Source organism: Pongo pygmaeus, chromosome 10 (genome assembly GCF_028885625.2).
Source record: "Pongo pygmaeus isolate AG05252 chromosome 10, NHGRI_mPonPyg2-v2.0_pri, whole genome shotgun sequence".
Lineage (NCBI taxonomy): Eukaryota > Metazoa > Chordata > Mammalia > Primates > Hominidae > Pongo > Pongo pygmaeus.
Genome location: NC_072383.2, coordinates 2858600 through 2882271, shown reverse-complemented (window position 1 = coordinate 2882271; position 23672 = coordinate 2858600). Strand labels below are relative to the sequence as shown.

General features: G+C 49.8%; 2 protein-coding genes across 9 annotated transcripts in view; one reads left to right on the top strand and one right to left on the bottom strand.

The window, feature by feature from the left end:
- The window catches only part of ITFG2 (integrin alpha FG-GAP repeat containing 2), a 53304-nt gene that overhangs the window by 28600 nt on the left and 1032 nt on the right, over window positions 1-23672 (bottom strand). For 2 of the 8 annotated variants that reach the window (XR_010127752.1, XR_008492897.2), the window contains exons 2-14: window positions 19935-20030; window positions 19303-19344; window positions 18986-19157; window positions 16789-16928; window positions 16168-16316; window positions 15680-15777; window positions 15201-15254; window positions 15005-15105; window positions 13890-14007; window positions 12238-12411; window positions 12000-12161; window positions 8362-8468; window positions 5096-5147 (exon numbers count right to left, since the gene is read on the bottom strand). Coding sequence is in view for 2 of the 8 variants with exons in the window: in XM_054443619.2 (XP_054299594.1) it covers window positions 12058-12161; window positions 12238-12411; window positions 13890-14007; window positions 15005-15105; window positions 15201-15254; window positions 15680-15777; window positions 16168-16316; window positions 16789-16928; window positions 18986-19157; window positions 19303-19344; window positions 19935-20030 (1248 nt within the window). In the remaining 6 variants the exon portion in view is untranslated. Of the gene's footprint in view, window positions 1-5095; window positions 5148-5266; window positions 7677-8361; window positions 8469-11185; window positions 12162-12237; window positions 12412-13889; window positions 14008-15004; window positions 15106-15200; window positions 15255-15679; window positions 15778-16167; window positions 16317-16788; window positions 16929-18985; window positions 19158-19302; window positions 19345-19934; window positions 20031-23672 lie in introns of those variants that run through there. The other 6 variants (XR_010127753.1, XR_008492901.2, XR_008492899.2 and 3 more) reach the window with 5 other exon arrangements.
- Window positions 1067-11099, top strand: NRIP2 (nuclear receptor interacting protein 2). Its single transcript, XM_054443623.2, has 6 exons — window positions 1067-1346; window positions 5121-5273; window positions 7826-7908; window positions 8193-8314; window positions 8569-8621; window positions 8948-11099. Exons 1-6 carry the CDS (start codon window positions 1155-1157, stop codon window positions 9038-9040), a joined length of 696 nt encoding a protein of 231 aa, XP_054299598.1. The 5' UTR covers window positions 1067-1154; the 3' UTR covers window positions 9041-11099.

Below are 23672 nucleotides of genomic sequence, written 5' to 3'. Positions count from 1 at the left end.
GCATGCTTCTAGTGGAATACTATGTTACACAGCAGGTGAAGTCAATTAACTAGAGCCAGGCATACCGTATGGATGAATCTCACTAACAAACTATTAAGCAAAAAAGAGCAGATTGCAGAAGAATAAATACAGTGAGTAGGACAAAACCAATGACATATTGCTTAGAATGCATATGTAAGTATTTGCATAAAGAATATAAAGAAGTCTGGGCCTGATGAACACCAATTTCAGCAGGCGGAAGTGGAAGAGCACAGGGAGCTTCAACAGCTTATTTTTTAAACTGGTGATGAGTGAAGAGTACTGGTTATCTTATTCTTTACAACTTCTGTATATTTGAAATACAACACTTTTTAAAGAGCCAGGACTTGAGGAGAGTCATAGAAAGGAGACTGAGATGCCAGGGACAATTGCTACTCGTGGGAAGATTCAGAGTTGTTCCTGCCATTCCCTGGAACCCAGAATCCAGAGTAATTAGTTAAAGACTCTGACATCTGCTAGGCGGGAGGCAAGAGACCTAACAAGGTAAGGCTAGGGGGATGAGAGGAGGGAAGGACGCTCTCATGCTGCCCCTCTCTGATCTGAACCCAGTTACTGGCCTGCACGCCAGCCCTGGGCTGCAGAGAACACCAGGGGAAAACAGCTGGGCAGTCCTGGGAAGCCTGGGAGGGATGCAGAGGAGGGCGGGGGCCACACACACTGGGAGGTGCACTAAGGCTGCTGCCCCCACACAGTGACAAGCGCTTCCTCGCAAACCACCTGGCACGGGCACCCTGACAGTTTACAGCACTGTCTCTCACTCTCCTTCTCTCTCACACACACACACACACGCCCCACCCACCGCCCGCTCTGACCAGGACCCCAGCGTTGGGGACGCAGCCAAGTCAGCCAGCTGTGGGCCCTGCCAACCCTCCCTCTCTTCTAGGACTGGGTTTTTCCAGCCGGAGTCTCACTCCCTCTACAGCAATCTCGGGAAATTGGAGACTGACGCGGCTGCTCCTGCACGTTATTTATTTTTCCTCTTTCCCTCCCGCGGAGACCCTCCTGTTGGAAAGAGAGCTGCAGCACGGGACGGAGACAGGCAGGAAGAAGCAGAGAGGACTCGGTGACGCCCCCCACCACTGAGCAGCCCCTGGCCCACTCCTCCAGCAGGGGCCATGAGCACCAAGCAGGAGGCCAGGAGAGATGAGGGAGAAGTCAGGACGAGGGGGCAGGAGGCACAGCTTCGAGACCGAGCCCACCTGAGCCAGCAGCGCCGGCTCAAACAGGCCACCCAGTTCCTGCACAAGGACTCGGCCGACCTGCTCCCGCTGGACAGCCTGAAGAGGCTCGGCACCTCCAAGGACTTGGTGAGGCATCCCCCCTCCCCCGCCAGCGTCCCCTGGCCCTTTCCTTCCATTTCCCAGATCCTGAGCAGGAAAGGCAGGACCAGAAAGTGCAGACCCTCAGCTTTCAGGTCCCGCTCCCTTGCTGAGATGGGGAGAGGTCATCCTGCCAACTCGAGGCTCTTCACTGGGGATGTTCCCATGGTTTGGTGGCTCTGAAGAGTCCTATTCTCATTGCTCGGCTTCCCTGCCATTTTCCTCTAATGGCCCCAAACTTGAGGGTGGTGAGGAGCTAGGCTGCTTAGGAGTGGGGGCTTACAGGAACACAGGAACCCTCTAGAGTGGTCACTTACAACCGGGAGGGCCTGGAGGACTGGCCAGTTTAGGGTTGTGACTTCCTGCTCCCCCCGAACCACAGGTTCCCTCCACCTGTCTATCCACTTGTCCTTTCTCCTCAGAATCAAAACGTCGGGGGGTCTCCATCCTTCCCAGGGGATCAGGGTTTTGTGTGACTCTTGCCAGGGGCCCCTGGCTGCCTTGAGTGCTGCTCCCCCCACTCCTGGGTGGAATGGACCTTCCAGGCTCCTCTCCTCCCATCCGTCTGCAGCAGCTTTGGCCTCAGAGGAATGGGGCAGGGGAGTAACAGTGAGGATGTGAGTGGGCTGGGGACAGATTCAGGCATTCGCCTCTGAGAAGCAGTGCTGACAAGTGGGGCTGCGCAGCCCCTTCGCTTGGGATCAGATCCTGGCTCTGCCATTTACTAACTTGTGCAATTGACTTTACGTCTCTGTGCCTCAGTTTCTTCATCTGTTAAATGAGAATCAAATCAATCATAGGATTGCTGGGAGAGTTGTTAGAGCTAATATATTTAAAGCACTTAGAACAGTGCCTAACAGCAGGCACTATCTAAATGCTCTTATTATTTATTCCCCCAGCTATTACTCCATTTAGTCTAAGAAATATTCCTGGCCTCTGACCCATGGAAGAGAGGAAATCCTTTATAGAAAGGCTTGGGAGCAGTTGGTTCCCTGTCCCCTCTCCTAGTCTGAGAAGAGGTACTCAACCAGACTGTACTGAGAGGTTGGAAGCATGTCTGCAGGCCTGCGCTCCACCAACTGTTTCTCCCCGGAAACCTGAAGGCCAAGGCAGCGCCTCGTTACCTTTCCCTACTTAGCGCCACCTTTCCAGACTCCTCTCGGCCTGGGTTGCCTCCACCAGGACCACAGCCCAGAGGCCTGGCAATTCCCTAGCTCCCAACGAGAAAAGGGATTGCACTGAGACTTAATTCAGGGAACTGCCAGGGGCTTATTCCTACTTGCAGCGGCAGCAAGCATAGCTGAAAAACAGGGATGGAGCAGGGAAGCGGGTTCTTTGGCTCTCAATGGCTAGAACCTACTGGGGACCATCCTACATCTGTTTGGCCCCAGAAGGTGCTCTACTGACATTGCCATCCCGGAATGGCAGGTCCCACCTTCTGATGAGAAAGTCCTGGGCTTTTCACCTCTCCCCTCTGCCTAGGATATCCCCAAATTGATCTCTAGCAGTTACCTCCTATGGCTTTGGGAGCAAAGGCACAACAGGTAGGGAAGACCCCATTGTCTCCCTCCCTGGGATGGCTGTGAAGCAAACTGCACACCAGTGGGAGGGGCCTGAAGCCTGTGTCCATCGTGGGAAGGTGGAAGATGGGAAGTGCAGAGCCAGTCTCTCCAGCCAGTCCCAGAGCTCACTGAACTTTTCCCAGCACTGGGTCTCCTGCTGGCAGCCTTGCTGCCAGGAGCAATCCCAAGGGCCTCATTAATCTAAGGGTAGAAAAACAATCCCAGGCTCCCAAGGAGAGAGGGCAGGTGGAGAGGTGCATAGAGCCTGGGGGAAGAGTTAGTCTACAGCAAGCATTTATTGAGTGCCTACTAGATGCTGAGCCATGTCCTGGGATATAAAAATGAGTGAGGTAGACTCAAGGGCTCTCCAGCCTAATGGGGGAGTAAAATCCATACATAACATTTGTGAGAAGCATGGCAAAGGGAGCTAAGACAAGGGACCCCAGCTTGGCGTGTATGGAGAGAGGAGCATGAAGAACTCAGAGAGGGTATCCTGGAGAGGGTACATCCTGCATTACAGTATGTACACGGAATCTCAAACTTAAGATACAACCTCTCTCTCAAATAAAGTGTGTTAAGCCAGTCATCCAGTCTAGCCTCGAGAAGAGTGAGGAAGAGGAGTTTCAGGAAGAGAGGAGAGAGGAGACAGGAGTGAAGACATGGAGGCAAAAAGCAGCCTGGTATGAGTGGTGTTCCTGGGGCCCATAAACAAGAGTGGCAGGGAAGGAGGCACGGCCCGTCATCTGGGCTATGGATCACCTTCAAAAGCTTGAGCTCTATCATGCAAGCAATGCGGGGTAGGGTGGGGGGTCTTTGATGCATTTTAAATAATAGAATACATGGTTAGTTTCATGTTTTACTTTGGTGCTTCTCAAACTTTAACCTGCACATGAATCACCTGGGGATCTTGTCACAATGAAACATCTGATTCGGTAGGTATGAGAGTCTGCATTTTTAAGAGGCTTTGAAATGATGTTAGAGTTGCTGATCTGAGGACCACATTTTGGAGTAGCAAGGTTTTTAGCTTCCAGTCTGAAGCTCCAAGCAGATGTATTTGAAAGGTAACAGGTCTGGAGACAGGTTACGAACTTAGGAAGGTGTTGCAAGGATCCAAGAGAGCTGTGGGGAGTCTGGAACACAGGCAGTAACAGGAAGGATGGAGGCCAGGTGCTGTGGCCTACGCTTTTGGTCCCAGCTGCTCAGGAGGCTGAGGCTACAGAATGCCTTCAGCCAAGGAATTAGAGTCCAGTCTGGGCAGCATAGCCAGATCCCATCTTGAAAGAAAAGAAAAAGAAAGAAAAGAAAGGAGAGAGAGAAAGAAAGGAGGGACAGATTGATTCTACACAGGAGGCAAAACTTACAGAATTTGGGAAGCGACTGGATGGAATGGGAGTGGTTGTAGATCAGGGACAGGTCAAAGATGACTCCCAGCATCCTAGTTCTTAAGAGTTTTGTTTGTTTGGTTTTGTTTTTTTGAGACAGAGTCTTGTTCTGTCAACCAGACTGGAGTGCAGTTGTGTGATCTTGGCTCACTGCAACCTCTGCCTTCTAGGTTCAAGTGACCATCACACCAGCCTCCCGAGTAGCTGGGACTACAGGCACACGCCAATACGTCCAGCTAATTTTTGTATTTTTAGTAGAAATAGGGTTTCACCATGTTGGCCAGGCTGGTCTGGAACTCCTGACCTCAAGTGATCCACCCACCTCAACCTCCCAAAGTGCTGGGATTACAGGTGTGAGCCACCACGCCTGGCCTAGTTCTTGAGTTTCTTACTGTTTTTCATCACACCACCAACCCTGGGATCTGAAGCCCACTGAAGGATGAGGTCAGAGGGGAAGAAAAAAAAAAACCTCCTAGTTAAAAAAAAAAATGTAAGTTTGAGACAAAACTTCCCCCAAGCATACTAATTCCTGAAATGTCCCTTTGGCTACTAAGTCAGTTTAACGGAGAATGGACCATTCTCCTTTTTCCATTTCTTCACTGCTGAGCAATCTATGGGTGTCCAAGGAAAATGGCATGATTTGATACTGGGGCTTACTCTGCTCTCATTATCTGGGACCCTAGGGTAAACTCCTAGGGTAAGGCTCAGGTCTGGGGTGGGGTTGGGGGAGCATCCTGGGATATCTAAGTGGGGTAACTGAGCAGCCTGGATACCTGGGATTGGAACTGCCTACCTTCATTGTTTTGTGATGGAGCCAGCAGCCGCACAGTGTGGTCCAAAGACGCCTGGTGGAGGGAAACCCGAATTGGCTTCAGGGGGCGTCTCCCCGGGTGCAGGCCCTGATTCATGGCCAGGAGAGCAGGAGGAAGACCAGCAGGACCGAGATTCCAGCTCTTCTGGTCAACTGCAAGGTGAGAGGCCTCCCAGGGACACACTTTCATTAACAACCCTGCCTGCACTCACTTCACCCGCTCTCCTTTCTGCTCTGCCCTGATGGGAGAGGGAGGGAGGGAGAAAGGGCACCTCTCTCCCTAGCCTGGACCTAACCAGGATCCTCTACCTCCTTCCTCCCTGCCCCAACCCATGTCTCCTTGGTGCAACTCCATCTGTCACCACCATTACTCTGCCCCCTTTCCTTGGTCAAAATACAATCCTTAAATTAAGTACTCCTCAGTGTACTCTACACAGACAAATGGTGTGTGTGCATGGATAACGTAATTCTGGAAAAAACTCATGTGCTCTAAGGCACTGGCCCTGTAATCTCTGGAACCACTTAACCACTCAGTCACTATTGAACGTTTGCAATAAATTCCCACTGGTCCTCGGCCACCATCTTTGCTCTGTGCTTCTTCTACCTGGATTACTCTCTTCTTGCTCTCCAATCATTCTGGGCCCACATTCTGCAAGTGAAAGCCCAGCTCAGATGCTACCTCCTCCCTGAAACCTTTTCTGATTTCCCCAGTAGGAAACAGCCTTTCCTCCCTACCAACCTCTAAGGCATATTACTCATGTCCTTTTTAAAAAAAAATTTTTTTTTTTTGAGATGGAGTATCGCTCTGTCACCCAGGCTGGAGTGCAGTGGCATATCTTGTGTCACTGCAGCCTCTGCCTCCTGGGTTCAAGCGGTTCTCCTGCCTCAGCCTCCCAAGTAGCTGGGACTATAGGTCCACACTACCACGCTCGGCTAATTTTCTATTTTTAGTAGAGACAGGGTTTCACCAAGTTCGCCAGGCTGGTCTCAAATTCCTGGTGCTGGGACTACAGGCGTGAGCCACGGTGCCCGGCCCTTTTTTTTTTTCAGATGGAGTTTCGCTCTTGTTGCCCAGGCTGGAGTGCAATGGTGTGATCTTGGCTCACGGCAACCTCCGCCTCCTAGATTCAAGCAATTCTTCTGCCTCAGCCTCCCGAGTAGCTGGGATTACAGGCAAATGCCACCACGCCTGGCTAATTTTGTATTTTTAGTAGAGATGGGGTTTCTCCAGGTTGGTCAGGCTGGTCTCGAACTCCTGACCCCAGGTGATCCGTCCACCTCGGCCTCCCAAAGTGCTGGGATTACAGGTGTGAGCCACCGCACCCCTTGACTTTTCCAGTTCTTTTTTTTTTAGAGACAGAGTCTTACTCTATCACCCAGGCTGGAATGCAATGGTATGATCAGAGCTCACCGCAGCCTCAACCTCCTGGACTCAAGCGATCCTCCCACCTCAGTCTTCTGAGTAGCTGAAATTACAAGTGTGCGCCACCACACCTGGCTAATTTTTTTTTTTTTTTTTTGTATTTTTAGACTACCACGTTGGTCAGGCTGGTCTTGAACTCCTGGCCTCAAGCGATCCTTCCACCTTAGCCTCCCAAAGTGCTTGGATTATAGATAGGTGTGAGCCACAGCAATCACATCCTTTTATAGACCATAAAACTTTCTGCCATATAGTAGAGTTATATTTTACTTCCTTCAGACTCCTAAAGAATAGCATTCATTGATGTACCTTCTGGTAACATATCTTGTAGTAGATACTCAATGAATGTTTGGAATGAGAAAACGATTTGTGTGTATATCCAAGTGTATATCAAAATGTCTGTCTATGTCCCAAAGTAGGTGAAGTTGTCTTCCTTTGTTTCCAGTGGCGAACTTCTTGGTTACCCATATCTGAGTTTCCTAACAGGGGATTCCAGTCTTCTCATCCTTCCTCTATTCCTAACCTGGAGTTTTTGAACCAGGAGGCCATCAGACTCCCAAGGATTCCTCTAAACAAACAGGTCACCATTTCTCCATTTCTGGCAGATCTTCCCCAAACTTATGAACCCATCACATATAACCACTTTTTTTTTTTCCATTTTATTTTTTGTAGAGACAGAGTCTTGCTATGTTGCCTAGGCTGGTCTTGAACTCCTGGCTTCAAGTGATCCTCTTGCCTCCAAAGTGCTAGAACTAACAAGCATGAGCCACCGCACCTGGCCCACTTCCTTTTTTGATTTATTTATCTGGGAGTTCTGCCCCTATTGTATGAGTCTCATAAAAACCAGTTTTTTTGTTTGTTTGTTTTGAGACAGAGTTTTGCTCTTGTTGCCCAGGCTGGAGCGTAATGGCGCGATCTTGGCTCACCACAACCTCCGCCTCCCGGGTTCAAGCGATTCTCCTGCCTCAGCCTCCTGAGTAGCTGGGATTACAGGTATGCACCACCACACCCAGCTAATTTTTTATTTTTAGTAGAGACGGGGTTTCACCATGTTGGTCAGGCTGGTCTTGAACTCCTGACCTCAAGTGATCCGCCCGCCTCAGCCTTCCAAAGTGCTGGGATTACAGGCGTGAGCCACCGCACCTGGCCCCGATAAAAGCCAGTTTTAAAGACAGTTCATTTTCTCCACTCATTTCTAGAAGGGAATCATCAACGGGCTGGGAAACTGAAGGATCCAATTCCAACCCATTCTCCTAGGGACTCACTGATTCACCATGATCCCTCTTTCTTAGTGCCAGGACCAGCTGCTTAGAGTGGCCGTGGACACAGGCACCCAATACAATCGGATCTCTGCTGGATGTCTCAGCCGCCTGGGGTAAGACAGTGGCCCAAACAAGCAAATGGGGGACAGGGTTTCTTTTTGGGGTGATGAAAATATTCTCAAATTAGATAGTGACGACAGTTGCATATTTTATCTCAATAAAGCTGTTATTTAACAAAAGAGTGGCTAGAAGACTCTGGCAGAGAAGGCAAGGATTTAGACCCCACGTGAGGTCAGGGGTTGGAGGTGAACCCATAGTAGAGAGGGACACTTGCTGATTAATGGGGTGGAGCCCTCTAGGGGCTGTGGTAGCCATAACCCTTGCTTCCCAACCACAGGTTAGACAAAAGGGTCCTAAAAGCCTCAGCTGGGGACCTGGTCCCTGGGCCCCCAACCCAGGTGGAGCAGTTGGAGCTACAGCTGGGGCAGGAGACTGTGGTGTGCTCGGCACAGGTAGTGGGTAAGTCCCCCCTTCTGCAACAGCCCTGGTGCTCGCCTCTCTCTCACCTTTCTCTTCGGGGTGGGGCAAAGGCCGAGACTTTCAGTCGCTGCAGCACAAGGAGTCCCCAGAGATGTTCTGACTATCCCCCATCTCTGTGCCAGTGTCCTCGGATCTGGGGATGGGGTGGGCAGAGAAGGAGCAAGGGCTGAGAGGAGGGCAGCAGTGACCACTGGGAACCCTCAGCCTCTTCTGTTTTCAAATTGTTCCTATAGATGTTGAGAGTCCTGAATTCTGCCTGGGCCTGCAGACTCTGCTTTCTCTCAAGGTAAGGCACCCACTCAGGGCCTGATCCAAAGCACTGGGAAAAAGTAGTAGAAGGCACAGGTGTGGAAGCCTGGACCGGGTTCTGATGAGAGTGACTTAGAGATGGGCAATTGCCCCTTTGCTTCCTTAGAGGTTCCTTACTTACCACCAAGTGAAAAATCAAGAGAACTGGGTCACCCCCTCCAACAGGAGTCTAGGGAAATGGGGATGGGGGAAGAGCAAAAGGCAGGTGGAAGCTGTGGGAAGTGGGAGGGGGAACAAAAGGAGCAGGCTGGGAGGCAGGTGACGGGCTGAGGTGACCTGGCATGACTGCTCTACACCCCACAGTGCTGCATCGACCTGGAGCACGGAGTGCTGCGGCTGAAAGCCCCGTTCTCAGAGCTACCCTTCCTGCCTTTGTACCAAGAGCCTGGCCAGTGACTGCTGTCTCAGTCAGTCCCCAGAGGGAAAGACCTTGCCTTAGCAGAAGAGGCGTGTGGGGAACGGGGGCTCTTGGAGCCAGGTAGCTGGGGACTACGGTGTCTGCCCTTTCAATCACCACCCTGATCCCTGCTGTCCCATTTCCCCCAGCTGGCCACATTCCTCTCTGCTTCTCAGTAGCTGTCTTACTCCCCAGGAGGAGTTTTCACTAGACGGCCCATGATGCCAGGATTCTGATTCATTTTCCTCCCAAGAAAAGCAAAGCCAAATCAGGACCACAGATAGGAACCTAAGCAAAATGGGGTGCCTGCTTGGGCTGGGTCGAAGGCTCTGCTGACTGCTGTCCTTGCCCACCACCCAATACCACCCCAAACACAACTCAACTTCCCATACCACCATGTCTCTCACCACACCTTCTGGGGCTCATTATCTCCCACAACTAGACTGCCATGCCTCACCAACCTACGTCCCTGGACCTCCTGGTGTCTGCCTCTCGGATTCTGTGCACATCTGCTCACAGTTGAGTGGGGGAAGAAACATCAGCCAGAATTCAATACAACAAAGAGCGGGAGTTAGTATAGGAATGTCCATCTCATAAGGCTGAGAGCTTTTTTTTTCTGGGGCTGCAAATGTCTGAAGCCAGTTATTGTTTGATTACCCTGTGCAAAACCTTGGACATACTTCTGCTAACGCTAGGTATTTATCCTTCTCCATTTGCTTTTTGTACCCACCGAGCCCCTGAACTTTGGGGGTGTGTGTGGAAGAGCCTTGTAGAGAACTGCTCCTATGAGGTAGACAGGATAGTGAGGTTGTCATCACGCAGACTTAACCTATTCAGTATTCTTTCTGATTTCTAGAACTATCCACCTCATTAGGCCTTCTTGCTATCCCCATCTCTAGTCTCTTGAGCTTAAGCTTGCGTTGTCCTGGAATCAGTGGCTTTCTCACCCCCTGCCAGGCTTTGCCAAAGCAAAAAGACAGAGGCTTTTTTGAATTCATTGTGAAGAGAACCCGAACCTTAAGATGCCAGACCCCTGAGAGTCTTTCTGGCTGGTTTGAGTCTCTCAAATCATGGATTAGGAGTAAAGAAAGAGGCCGGGCGCAATGGCTCATGCCTGTAATTCCAGCACTTTGGGAGGCTGAGGCAGGCGGATCACTTGAGGTCAGGAGTTTGAGACCAGCCTGGGTAATATGGCAAAACCCCATCTCTACTAAAAAATACAAAAATTAGCCAGGTATGGTGGTGCACACCTGTAATCCCAGCTACTTGGAAGGCTGATGCTCAAGAGTTGCCTGAACCTGGGAGATGGGGGTTGTAGTGAGCCAAGTTCGTGCCACTGGATTCCAGCCTGGGTGAAGGAGTGAGACCCTGTCTCCAAAAACAAACAAAAAAGGAGTAGAGAAAGACAGTGGTGCAGCTAACCTGAACAAGGGAACCGGGACCCTTGGGCTGAAACAGAGTCTTGAGCCTGGGGTTGACTGGGTTAGAGAAGAACCGGGATGCAAGGAGCTGCCCGTGATACCTGGCCTGCCCTTTCTCAGCTGCCTCCCCTGCCCTCAGAAGGAACCGGGAGGCAAGGAAGCTGCCCGTGACACCTGGCCTGCCCTTTCTCAGCTGCCTCCCCTGCCCTCAGAAGGAAAGGAGAGGGCTCACTTATCACGTGTGCCATAGTACCTGGTCTCAAAATCCTACAAGCTTTCCTCGCCCTCACTGCCTTGCTCCACAAGGTCCGCTCTCCTGGGTCTTGTGCTGTGCCTTTCCTTGTCTGCCTCCTGCTGCTTCTGTGACTGCAGACCCCAGGCCCAGTGGCAAGCCCTCAGCTCAGCTGCTTCTCCATTGGAATAAACTCTTGTTTCTCTATGTCGATGTTCTTCTCTGGACTTCCTCCCTGCCTATCAAGAGCTGAATGATAACTCTGCCCGTTGTCCCTTACAGAAAGGAAATGTAAATGTGGGCCCTTGCCCAGGCTGACCCATCTGAGTAGGGTCAGTATAATTGAGAGGAATTTGAAAGCAATGGCTTTCAAACTCCTCTGACCACAGCTTACCACAGCAGGAATACATTTTACATGGCACTCGGTACACACATGCACATATGACTAACAAAACAATACTTACCGACACTGTGAGCAATGTAATCAGCTATTTTCTATTTTACTTTATTCTATTCTACCTATTTAAAAAATGCTGGCCATAATCCACCAAAGGACTAAAACCACAGTTTGAAAAACACCGATTTAGAGCATAGAGAATCAAGAACAGACGGCACATAAATGACCCAAGATATAATTCTGATTGTGGTCTGGATCATAAACCTGCATCACATTTTAAATGTCTATTGTCTTGGAGACAATAAGCTGTTTTCTGGGGGAATGGGTGGGTGGAAAAATGGGAGCAGGGCTTCTGAAGCTGACTAAACCTGAAGAATATGGCAACGTGAGAAAGCACTGACCCAGCTGCTTTGGTAAATGGAGGAAAATCATCTCAGGGTTGCTAGGAACATGGGTAAGACCAGACTGTAGAAAGAGCCCTCAAAACAAAACAGTTTGCCATTCCTTTAACAATTACTAACGTCAAGAACTTGGAATTGTGACATGGAAGACAGAGCTTAAGATGGGGGTGGAGCCCTTACCTCCACTGCTCCCCTGGGCCTAAAGCCTGGTTTCCTTATGGGTGTTGGGGCCACACAAACAAGTCTCTGTTTTCAACACAGTGAGAGTGGGGAGTGGGACATGTCCCAGATGATTTGGAACAAGGCCAGGGTCCTATGACCCTGCTAGCATAATGGGTGAGGTCCATAAGGAAATGGGCAGAGGGTCAACTTGTCTCTTCTTTCACCAAAAAGACTGCGAGGTCTATAGTTCACGGTCACCCTAGGGCTGCTGCCATCTTTCATGCCCAGAGTCAAATCCTGCATTTCTGTAATGCATATTCCCTATCCTGCCAATACTACAGATACCTTTGGGGGTAGGGTGGGGGTTCAGAAGAATCCTTCACCAGCTACAAGGCAAGTACAGCTAGGTGGGATCCTGGAGGCTTGAGGGAGCACACTGTGGTGGCTGGTCTGGATGGTAGAGCGTTTGGTGAAGCAGGGCACGAGTCACAGGGAGGTCGTCAGGATCTGAGAGCCAAGAAGGGGTGGGTAAGAGGCTGTGGGTTTCCTGGGCACCCGGGCCACTGGCTTTTCTGGGACTCACCCACGCCCAGCTCCTGCAGCAGGCTGTGGTACTCTGGCTTGGTCTCCAGCAGTTTCACCAGATTGGTAGACTCCATCCGCTCCAGCTGCACTTCCCAGTACACATAGATCTTCTGGTTGAAAGTGACATATACGAGGCAGGGGCTGTTGCGGCCCTCTTTGCAGGCATATAGGCCTGAAAGATGTGGGCAGGGAGACAAAGGTCAGGAAGTTTCAGTGCCGATGGTGGGGGGCAGACAGCAAAACATAGACCTCCGAGTCAGCACTTCCCATCCTCCCACTGATGTCAGGAAAAAAATTAAAGGCTATTTCTTCTCTCTTGGAAACTCAGTAAAACAGGTAAGATGGGAAAAGACCTGGCTTACTTCAGATGTAGAAAAACCATAGGAACAAAACCCGGGCAGAACAGCATCCAAAAAGGTGCTATTTGTTGCCTTTCCCATCTTAGTGATATCCCTGGAGTGATGAGGGACGGCCTTGCTCGCCCAACGGCGAGACTAGCAAAACACAATCAGAAAGTAAGGCTTCTCTTAGGTGCCAATTCCTCCTTCCAAATGCATCCCCCAGTCACCCAGACAGTGAGTGCTGCCTCCCAAGGCCCCTGATTTGGAACTAATGAAAATGCTCTAGGAGAACTTTCTTCACAGACACCTGGCATGCTCAGGTGGAAAAGAACTTCCTGATGTCTTCACACATCCCAGACAGATGTCAGAAACTCCTTCCATTCTTTAAAATATTTGGGGTGGAGATGTTATTGTCCTTTATTTCTTCTTATTTAAAATTGTCAAGATGGCAATGTGGTGACCACCCCTCACCCCCAAACAAAAGAGCTGAAGAACTCACTGCTCAACGAAGACTTACATCACTCACCCCTCACCCCCAAACAAAAGAGCTGAAGAACTCACTGCTGAGCGAAGACTTACATCACTCACCCCTCAACCCCAAACAAAAGAGCTGAAGAACTCACTGCTCAACAAAGACTTACATCACTTACCCCTCACCCCCAAACAAAAGAGCTGAAGAACTCACTGCTGAGCGAAGACTTACATCACTCACCCGTCACCCCCAAACAAAAGAGCTGAAGAACTCACTGCTCAACGAAGACTTACATCACTTACCCCTCACCCCCAAACAAGAGCTGAAGAACTCACTGCTGAGCGAAGACTTACATCACTCACCCCTCACCCCCAAACAAAAGAGCTGAAGAACTCACTGCTGAGCGAAGACTTACATCACTCACCCCTCACCCCCAAACAAAAGAGCTGAAGAACTCACTGCTCAACGAAGACTTACATCACTCACCCCTCACCCCCAAACAAAAGAGCTGAAGAACTCACTGCTGAGCGAAGACTTACATCACTCACCCCTCACCCCCAAACAAAAGAGCTGAAGAACTCACTGCTCAACGAAGACTTACATCACTCACCCCTCACCCCCAAACAAAAGAGCTGAAGAACTCACTGCTGAATGAAGACTTACATCACTCACCCCTCACCCCCAAACAAAAGAGCTGAAGAACTCACTGCTGAATGAAGACTTACATCAGGGGATATGGCAGAAAGGGAAGTGAGGTGCAAACACTTCCGTGGCATGCCTAACACGCCTATCTAACTTAAGTGTGGTTAGAAAGGGGCCATGTGGGGGCGGGCTCACCTGCACAGAAGGCACGGATATTTTCATCCACTTGGAAGCGGACGACGGTGCGGTTGTGATCAATGATGTATGTCTGTCCATCCCAGGCGCATGCAACTACCTCCTCATGCCCGTTGCCCTGAAAAAGGACACAGACAAGGAACATAAAGGAGCTGTGGACTGGACTCTGGATGACAAACAGCGAGCTGGGGAGGAATTTCACCCATGGGTTGGGCAGTAAACGGAACTGTCAAATGAGCCACCTCACATAATGCTCACAGCCACTCTAGGAAGTAGGCAATTTTATACTGAGGAAACCTCAGCTCATAGAAATAGAGTCACTCACCCAAGGCCACTCAGCTAGGAGACAGCAGAATCAGGATTCAAACCCAGGTCTGCCTCTTCTCCTAAACCGACAAGCATGCCTGAAGGCAATATAAAGTGTAGCCCCTACCTGCTGATTCAGGGGCCACAGTGATATTAAATGGAGATTCATATATGGACCAGAAAAACCTACAAAATATGCCTCTGGAGTTGGGATGAATAACATACTTCCAGGCTCTTACAGTAACTTTTCTTTGGGGCTATTACTTCTGCTGAAGTTATGGAAATGACAGACTTCTAACAGCACAGTATAGCATTAAATATGGTAGAGTAAGAGGAAATAAACTCACTTCAGATGGATTTAGACCTATCTAAAGAGACTTAAGGCCAGGCACAGTGGCTCATGCCTGTAATTCCAACACTTTGGGAGGCCAAGATGAGAGGATTGCTTGAGCCCAGGAGTTTGAAACCATATATAGTGAGATCTCATCTTTACAAAAAGTTTAGGAAAGTTAGCCCAGTGTGGTGGCACACGCCTGTAGTCCCAGCTTCTCAGGAGGCTGAGGTGACAGAACGGCTTCAGTCTAGCAGAAAAGGTTGCAGCAAACCAAGATCATGCCACCGCACTCCAAGCCTAGGTGGTAGAGGGAGACCCTGTCTCAAAAAAAAAAAAAAAAAAAAAAAAAGGAGACAGAGACTAAAGATAAAGGTTGGGAGTTCCCTGGGATGTGAGAATAGCCTGATTATTCCAAATCTCATCTCTCCATGTGGAAAACGCAAGAATGCTCTGCTCTGCCAGGTTTTCCACTCACAGTGACATCCAATTTCTCCAGGGCAAAGAGCTGGTGATCCACCTGCACTGACCACAGCAGCTTGTCTGCTTCTTCCATTTCTTCCATGAGCTTCAGTGTCCCTGCCGGGGAAGAGGCAGGCTGAGCGTGGATGGGATAGGCCCCGAGCAGACCCTACAGGCATACAGCCCCCACACCCCATCCTAGCATTGCTCACCATCCAGGGTGCACAGTGCAAAGAGGCCAGAGCCACTACTCTCAGTGCCGTGGCCTGTGAGGACCAGAGGAAGAAAATGTAAAGGGCAGGGCAAGGTCAGAGCCTACAGGGAGAGGGGTGTTCCGCAGCAGCAGGGGAAGGACGGGGCTCGAAATGACGGGAAAGCTATGGATCTCCACTCCTCCAGAACCGACGGCTGCCCTCATCTCCCTGATCATGCTGGGGAATGAGGCCATATCAGGGACTCTGTGTTGGTCTCTGCTGCTGGCAGTAGGGCATTCAGCAGTGGCTGTAGCCAGGGCAGCCTTGGTTCCATGTTACTAAGCCCATGCATAATGTCCATCCTGGCCACCATGGCCACTTTATTCATGAGCCCACTAGGCAATGGCAGGGGTTCCTAGAGAATGAGGCTAACTGGTATCTACAGAATGGGTTATCCAATCAATTTCCCCTAACCCTCACGCCCACCACACTTTCACCTTGTTTGATGTTGCCTGTTAGGTGAGTGGAGACATTCTTGTTGTGGATGCGGCCAGATGTCTGGTGCAGCACCACATCTCGGGCAGCCGGGGTCTCCCTGTGCACAGGAGGGTGGAAGGACCAAGCGGGAGACCAGGTGAGCTGAGTTCTCCAGCGCTTTGTAACCCCTGTCCCTGCAAAAGCTTCTGGGATTTGAATCAGCTTAGAAACCTACCACTGACCCCATCTGGCCCATGTGGCAAACAGAAAAGACAGGGATGGGGCTGCCAGGTTGGAATCTCAGGACCTCTTTCAGGTGCTACAAAGTTAGAGCCCAGGATTCCCTTGGTCTTAAAGTGATCTTCCCCAGTGGGGCAAAGGTGCTTGGGCTGGGACCTAGATGAGGCAGCTCTGCCAACTGCAGACCCATTTTACTACCATGTGGCATCTGGGAGCCCATCCTGCTTCCATGCACCCCCACACCATCCACTGGCCTGTACCCCCTTACCTACTGCCGTCCATGGGCCCTTCAGAGGCAGGAGGGGACCCAGTGTCCTTTTTCCAGGTACACAGTAGAATTGCATAAGCACAGCCTGGCTGAGACACCATCAGTTCAGGAAGACCCAGTGGCCCCAGAGTCACTGAGAGGCTGTCCACCTGCACCAGGCAATGGGATTAAAGGGAGACGGAGAGAGAAGGAAGTGGGTCCCTGCAGAGAACGGCAGGGGGCAGCAGTCCTGGGAACAGCCCTCTGGGCTTCAAGCGTAGCAGCAGGAGGAAGGATTTTGAGTTTCCAGGGCTCCTGCCTGGCACCGTCCTCTCCACACAGACCACACTGTGCATGTCTCCACACAGACCACACTGTGCATGTGGAGTAGGTCCTGATGCGGCCCACTCCACACCTACCTTCACGCTCCTCATTCTTAGCCCAACATGCCCTTCTCTTTGCCTGTTACTAGCAATTTCCCCTAAGCCCCTGATTTGAAATGGTCTTTGGATCTCTCTTGACAAGGTGACTTTTCACTTCTCCCCACCCTGGCCCCGTCTCATGACTGCTCTCCCACTGCCTCCTCCAGGAGACCTTCCTCCCAGCTCCCTGGGGCCTTGTTTCCCAGAGTCAGCTTCTTACCTGACCCTCCAGCATCCATTTCTTGAGGGACACCAGCTGCCCTGTCAGATGTTCAGGACCCTCACCTAGCTCCTCCCAGCGGAAAGCTCGCACCACACGGTCTGTGTAGCCCACCACCAGCTCACGACACCCATCTCCATCTGTGGGCATGAAAGACAAGATGGGCTCTGGAGTCCCATGAGCAGCCCCTGCTCCTCTGCTAACAGTGGCACCTTCCAGCCAGTGCGGCTTCATGCCTGATCTGCAGTGCTGCTCACTTCACACTCAGTCTGCCCCGCCCCTGCCTGCATTTGCGGCATCTTGCCCGTCCATTTGGTCCATCTGTTCCGCAGCTCCTATCCGCTCTCTGCCTTCATATTACTTCTCAAACATGCAACTCAAAGTATCCCAATTCATCCCATGTATCTCTCACCACCTACAAGCCCCCTATCTGGATGGCTCCCTTGCTTGCCACTTTTTTTTTTTTTTTTTTACCAAATGTTACCTTCTCAGTGAGGACTTCCCTAACAACTCCATTTAAAATTGCTACCTCCACCTCCACACTCTAGCCCTTTCTGTGAATTATTTTCTCCATTGCACTTACTATTTTTTTTTTTTTTTTTGAGACAGAGTCTTTGTCATCCAGGCTGGAGTGCAGTGGCACAATCTTGGCTCACTGCAACCTCCACCTTTCAGGTTCAAGCAATTCTCCTGCCTCGGCCTCTAGAGTAGCTGGGATTACAGGCATATGCCACCATGCTCAGCTAATTTTTTTCCTTTTTGAGACGAAGTCTCACTCTGTCGCCTAGGCTGGAGTGCAGTGGCGCGATCTCGGCTTACTGAAAGCTCTGCCTCCTGGGTTCACGCCATTCTCCTGCCTCGGCCTCCCGAGGAGCTGGGACTACAGGTGCCCACCACCACGCCCAGCTAATTTTTTTTTGTATTTTTAGTAGAGACAGGCCAACATGGTGAAACCCCATCTCTACTAAAAATACAAAAGTTAGCTAGGCGTGGTGGCGGGCGCCTGTAATCCCAGTTGCTCAGGAGGCTGAGGCAGGAGAATCACTTGAAACCAGAAGGCAGAGGTTGCAGTGAGCTGAGATTGCACCACTGCACTCCAGCCTGGGCGAAAGAGTGAAACTCCATCTCAAAAAAAAGAAAAAAAAATTTCTAATATTTATGGAATGCACTCTCTTATATATCAACATATATAGAGGATGGTTAGCCAGGATGGTCTCGGTCTCCTGACCTTGTGGTCTGCCCTCCTCGGCCTCCCAAAGTGCTGGGATTAGAGGCGTGAGCCATCATGCCCAGCCTAATGTTTGTATTTTTACTGGAGACGGGATTTCACCATGTTGGCCAGGCTGGTCTCGAACACCTGAGCTTAAGGGATCCGCCTGCCTTAGCCTCTCAAAGTGCTCTCAAAGTGCTGAGATTACAGGCGTGAACCACCATAGTCGGCTGCACTTATTCTCTTTTTTTTTTGGAGATGGAGTCTGTTGCCTAGGCTAGAGTGCAGTGGCATGATCCTGGGTCACTGCAACATCCGTCTCCCGGGTTCAAGCGATTCTCCTGCCTCAGCCTCCTGAGTAGCTGGGATAACAGGCGCCTGCCACCATGCCTGGCTAGTTTTTGTATTTTTAGTAGGGACAGAGTTTCACTGTGTTGGCCAGGCTGGTCTCAAACTCCTGAACTCAAGTGATCTGCCCGCCTCGGCCTCCCAAAGTGCTGGGATTACAGGGATGAGCCATCGCATCCAGCCATGTACTTACTACCTTCCAATATACTACTTAATTATCTTACAAAATGTATAGTGTTTCTTTTCTTTTCCTTTCTTTTTTAAATAGAGACAGGGTCCCACGCTAGAGTGCGGTGGTGAGATCATAGCTCACTACAGCCTGGAACTCCTGGCCTCAAGTGATCCTCCCACCTCAGCCTCCCAAAGCGTTGGTATCACAGGTGAGAGGCAGCACACCTGGCCTATATTGTTTCTTCTCTGTCTCTTCATAATAAGGCCCAGGAGGGCAGCAATTTTTGTCTATTTATTCACTACGGCAATTCCAGTGCCTTCAGTGATGCCTGGCTTATCATGGGAGCTCAGTACATAACAAATGCATAAATGAATACAGATTCTCCCTTCACCCCAATCCCTTGGGATCTGCTCTAGTATCCACTGACTCCTACTCTCCTGGCTGCCTGCAAAGGTAGGCATGCCCACCGATGTCGCTGATCAGCATGACCTTGGTGTTGGCAGGGATGTGCTGCTTGAAGACTGGACGCTGCTCCTCTCCGATTAGTGTCTCGTGGTGCCCAGAAGCATCCAACACCTTGGCAGGTGTCAGGTCAAACAAATGAAACCAGCCTTCGGCACTCACTGCCACCAACAGGTTCTAGGACAAACAGAGGTATAGTAGAGATGGACTGGGGAGGGAGTTTTGGAAACAAGCCTGATAATCAGATCACAGAGGTCAGAGCTGAAGCCTTTAACCTTCAACTGTGAGCAAAGAATCAAGGAAGGTCCCCTGTAGTTCTTACCTTTCCTTTATTACATACGTCTCCAACCCCAACGCAAGTCAGCTGTAAGAGAGAAAGGGAGGCTCAGGGAGACGCCAACGGAGACCAGTACCCCCTGATCTCTGTGAAGCAGGAGGAGCAGACAGGTTTTCTAATCACCATCACTCACTGAAAACTTGTGCCATATGAACTATGGTGATAGTCTTTATCAACTGAGTTACTGTGCTATAGGTCTGGTTTACCCAGACGGCAACATGAAGACCTGAGGTGGTTAAGACAATCTGGACTTAAAATAAAATAGAAACTCTGTATTTAATAGAGCTAGGCTATCATAGTTCTAGACTTATTCAAATTATTGCCCCCATTTTTGACTATACTTTAAGATTAGACAACCTTAGGCAACTTCCATAAAGCGTCAAGGAGTACTCCACTACACAAAAACACCCCAGCCCATGTATGCGTGTGTGAGGACAGATGGGAGCACTGGCTGGGGGCTGCCCTCCCTGAATCAAATTGGTTGCAAGTCAGTGGCTGGGCCCAGTAGCTGGGGAGTCAGGACACACGGGTGAGCACCTGTGTGGGGCTCATCCTAGGCAGTCCCCGGACAGAAGGGATCCCTTCCCCCCTCCAGACCCAGGGAAGTGAATACTGACCATTCCCTGGCAGGAACAGGTGAGCCATGGCCGACTGTCATCATTTTTATACACAGACACCTTCCCGCTGGTGTCTCCCACCACCAGTTCATTTAACTTCAAATGGAGAGAGAAGAAAGCATTAGGATGGGACTCTGCTGAACCACTTCAAGCTCTTCTCTACTTAGCCTAGCCAAGGGAAATCACAAGACCTCAACTTGTATCTTCATCTACTTTATTAAAAGTCTGGCCAGGTGCAATGACTCACACTTGTAATCCCACTACTTTGGGTGGTGGAGGTGGGTGGATCACTTGAGGCCAAGAGTTAGAGACCAGCCTGGGCAACATGGCAAGATCCCATTTCTACAAAAAAATTTTAAAATTTGCCAGGTGAGGCCAGGTGCGGTAGCTCACGCCTATAATCCCAGCACTTTGGGAGGTGGCGGCAGGTGGATTGGTTGAGCTCAGGAATTTGAGACCAGCCTAGCCAACATGGTAAAACCTTGTCTCTACAAAAAATATAAAAATTACCCAAGCGTGGTGGTGCATGCCTGTGGTCTCAACTACTCGGGAGGCCGAGGCAGGAGAACTGCTTGAGCCTGGGAGGTAGAGGTTGCAGTGAGTGAGCCAAGATTGCACCACTGTGCTCTAGCCTGGGTGACAGAGTGAGAACCTGCCTCTCAAAAAAAAAAAAAAAAAAAAAAAAGGCCGGGCGCGGTGGCTCATGCCTGTAATCCCAGCACTTCAGAAGGCCGAGGCGGGTGGATCACGAGGTCAGGAGATTGAGACCATCCTAGCTAACACGGTGAAACCCTGTCTCTACTAAAACTACAAAAAATCAGCTGGGTGTGGTGGTGGGTGCCTGTGGTCCCAGCTACTAGGAAGGCTGAGGCAGGAGAATGGTGTGAACCCGGGAGGCAGAGCTTGCAGTGAGCCGAGATTGTACCACTGCACTCCAGCCTGGGTGACAGAGCGAGACTCCGTCTCAAAAAAAAAAAAAAAAAAAAAGGCTCGGTGCGGTGGCTCACGCCTGTAATCCCAGCACTTTGGGAGGCCGAGGTGGGTGGATCACATGAGGTCAGGAGTTTGAGACCAGCCTGGCCAACATGGTGAAACCCCGTTTCTACTAAAAATACAAAAATTAGCTGAGCGTGGTGGTACACGCCTGTAACCTCAGCTACTCCGGAGGCTGAGGCAGGAGAATCGACTGAACCCAGGAGGTGGAGGTTGCAGTGAGCCGAGATCGCGCCATTGCACTCCAGCCTGATGACAGAGCAAGACTCTGTCTCAAAAAAAAAAAAAAAAAATTTGCCAGGTGTGGTGGTGCACACCTGTAGTTTCAGCTACTCAGGAGGCTGAGGAAGGAGGATCACTTGAGCTCAGGAACCTGAAGCTGCAGTGAGCCATGATCGTGCCACTGCACTCCAGCCTGGGTGACAGAACAAGACTGTCTCAAAAAACAAAACAAAACAATCTTTTGAGGCCAACACAACCATAGTTTCCCAGTTCTTTATTTCCATTTAGTGGTGTGTGTGTTAGCGGGCAGGAGAGGTTACAGGAATTGAGGCTACACACAATCTATGGCCCACCCCAGAAAAGTATGCCACCTGAACAGCTCTAGGTTACACATGCTTGACTTCGGCTCTTTGAATTTGCCCATTACAAATGGGACATGTTTTGAAAACAGCCCAAGATGGTGGAGTTTTGGAGAATCTAACTTCAGACCTCATATTTAATCAGGGGCCAAATAAAAAGACAGTGTGAACTCTTGGGGCCCTCCCTCCTCCAGCAAAGCCTTTTGATCTTGAGGTGTATGTGGGAACCACAAAGGATGGTGGGGCCTGAGGGGGCAGAGCCTGAAGGGGCTGTTCCCCACTCTGGGCCTCCAGTGCCCTCAAGTGATGGCTAAGCTCTAGAGAAGGGAGGTCCCTGTATGGAGCCTCTCCACCATTTGTATCTGGGTAGCTGCCCTTTACAGGGGCTCACGATGTTAACCAAGTGGCTTCAAACCCCGCTTCCGCAAATTGCTTTATGATCTCCTCTTGGGGGTACAGCCAACATCCCCTTCCTGTTCCTAGAATACATTGAACTAATATCCTCAAGAAATTTAGTTCTAAAGGCAACAGAGATAAACAGGTGAACAGTAAGGAAAAGTTAGAAACAAATTGGAATTTATTTGAATCTTTGATTTCTGGCTGGGCACGGTGGCTCATGCCTGTAATCCCAGCTACTTTGGGAGGCCAAGGCAGGAGAATCGCTTGAACCTGGGAGGCAGAAGTTGCAGTGAGCCGAGATTGTGTCACTGCACTCCAGCCTGGGCAATAAGAGTGAAACTCCATCTCAAAAAAAAAAAAAAAAAAATCTTTATTTTTTAATTGTTATAATTGTTATGGGAGTTTCTGGAGAGAATATCAGATCACAGAAGCATAAAACTAGTTTTTTTTAAATCAAACCTTCTATTACTTGATGTTTCTTATTTCTTTTCTTTCTGTTTTTTGCTGTTTGTTTGAGACAGGGTCTCACTCTGTTGCCCAAGCTAGAGTACAGTAGTGTGATCATGGCTTACTGCAGCCTCAACTTCCTAGGCTCAAGTAATCCTCTCGCCTCAGCCTCCTGAGTAGCCGGGACTACAAGCATGCACCACCACACCTGGCTAATTTTTTCTATTTTTTTGTAAAGACGGGGTCTCACTGTGTTGCCCAGGCTGGTCTCAAACTCCTAGGCTCAAATGATCCTTCCATCTCAGCCTCCCAAAGTGCTGGGATTACAGGCGTGAGCCATCACACCCGGCCAGTGCCTACATTCTTCTAAGTGTTGAGAATATAGCAGTGGAAAAAACAGATTAAAACATTCCTATCCCTATGGAGCTTATAGTAATGGAGCTTACAACTCAGGTGAAAAAAAATGGTAGTATACCTAATATTGTAGAAGTGAGTGTGTAATAGTGTAATTCATTTAGATAAGTACAATTTCAAAAAAGCTGGTGCTATAAACCTATAAAAAAAGGGAATACTTTTAAACAAAGAAGGCAATCAGATAAAATGGAAAATAATGTATATCTGAAGGTGCTTTGTTAATTTACTGTTTAAAAATGTGGCCTGATGAGGTTGCTTACACCTGTAATTCCAGCACTTTGGGACACTGAGGCCAGTGTACTGCTTGAAGCCAGAGGTTTGAGACCAGCCTGGTTAACACAGTGATACCTCATCTCTACAAAACTTTAAAAAATTAGCCAGACATGGTGGCAGGCACCTGTAGTCCCAGCTACGCAGGAGGTTGGGGCAGTAGGATCATTTGAGCCCAGGAGTTCAAGGCTGCAGTGAGCTACGATTGCGCCACTGCACTCCAGCCTGGGCAACAGAGTGAGACTCTGTCTCTAAAAAAACAAAAAAATTTTAAAAATTCCTCCTCTGATTTTCTCATAAAATTGGACTGCTTGGCAGTTCATGAAGAAACACGAAAGCCCAGAAAACATAATACAAATTTATGAGAATAACTCTTTCCTCCCCAGAGAGGGTAGAGCCAAAAGAGGCCTCATAAATACCTTCTCCATCACAGCACTAGGGGGCGGTGGGAAATAAGCACAGCACAGTTAAGGAACTGTGAAGCAGGGAGGCCGAGTAGGAAGATAGGGCAGAGGGCAGAAGGGGGCAATACAGTGCTTTGCATTAGAACTATGAAATAGATAATAAATGAAAAGATAAAGTCTGCAAAAAAAAGAGCATCAGACACTATTCCCTTTAATGCTCCACCGGAGAA

What these genes read in the sequence shown, in the direction of transcription:
- NRIP2 (XM_054443623.2), top strand. Translation starts at nt 1,155, where the DNA reads ATGAGCACCAAGCAGGAGGCCAGGAGAGATGAGGGAGAAGTCAGGACG. An exon ending in GTGCTCGGCACAGGTAGTGG is followed by an intron (nt 8,315 to 8,568) that starts GTAAGTCCCCCC and finishes TTGTTCCTATAG; the next exon opens with ATGTTGAGAGTCCTGAATTC. An exon ending in AGACTCTGCTTTCTCTCAAG is followed by an intron (nt 8,622 to 8,947) that starts GTAAGGCACCCA and finishes TACACCCCACAG; the next exon opens with TGCTGCATCGACCTGGAGCA.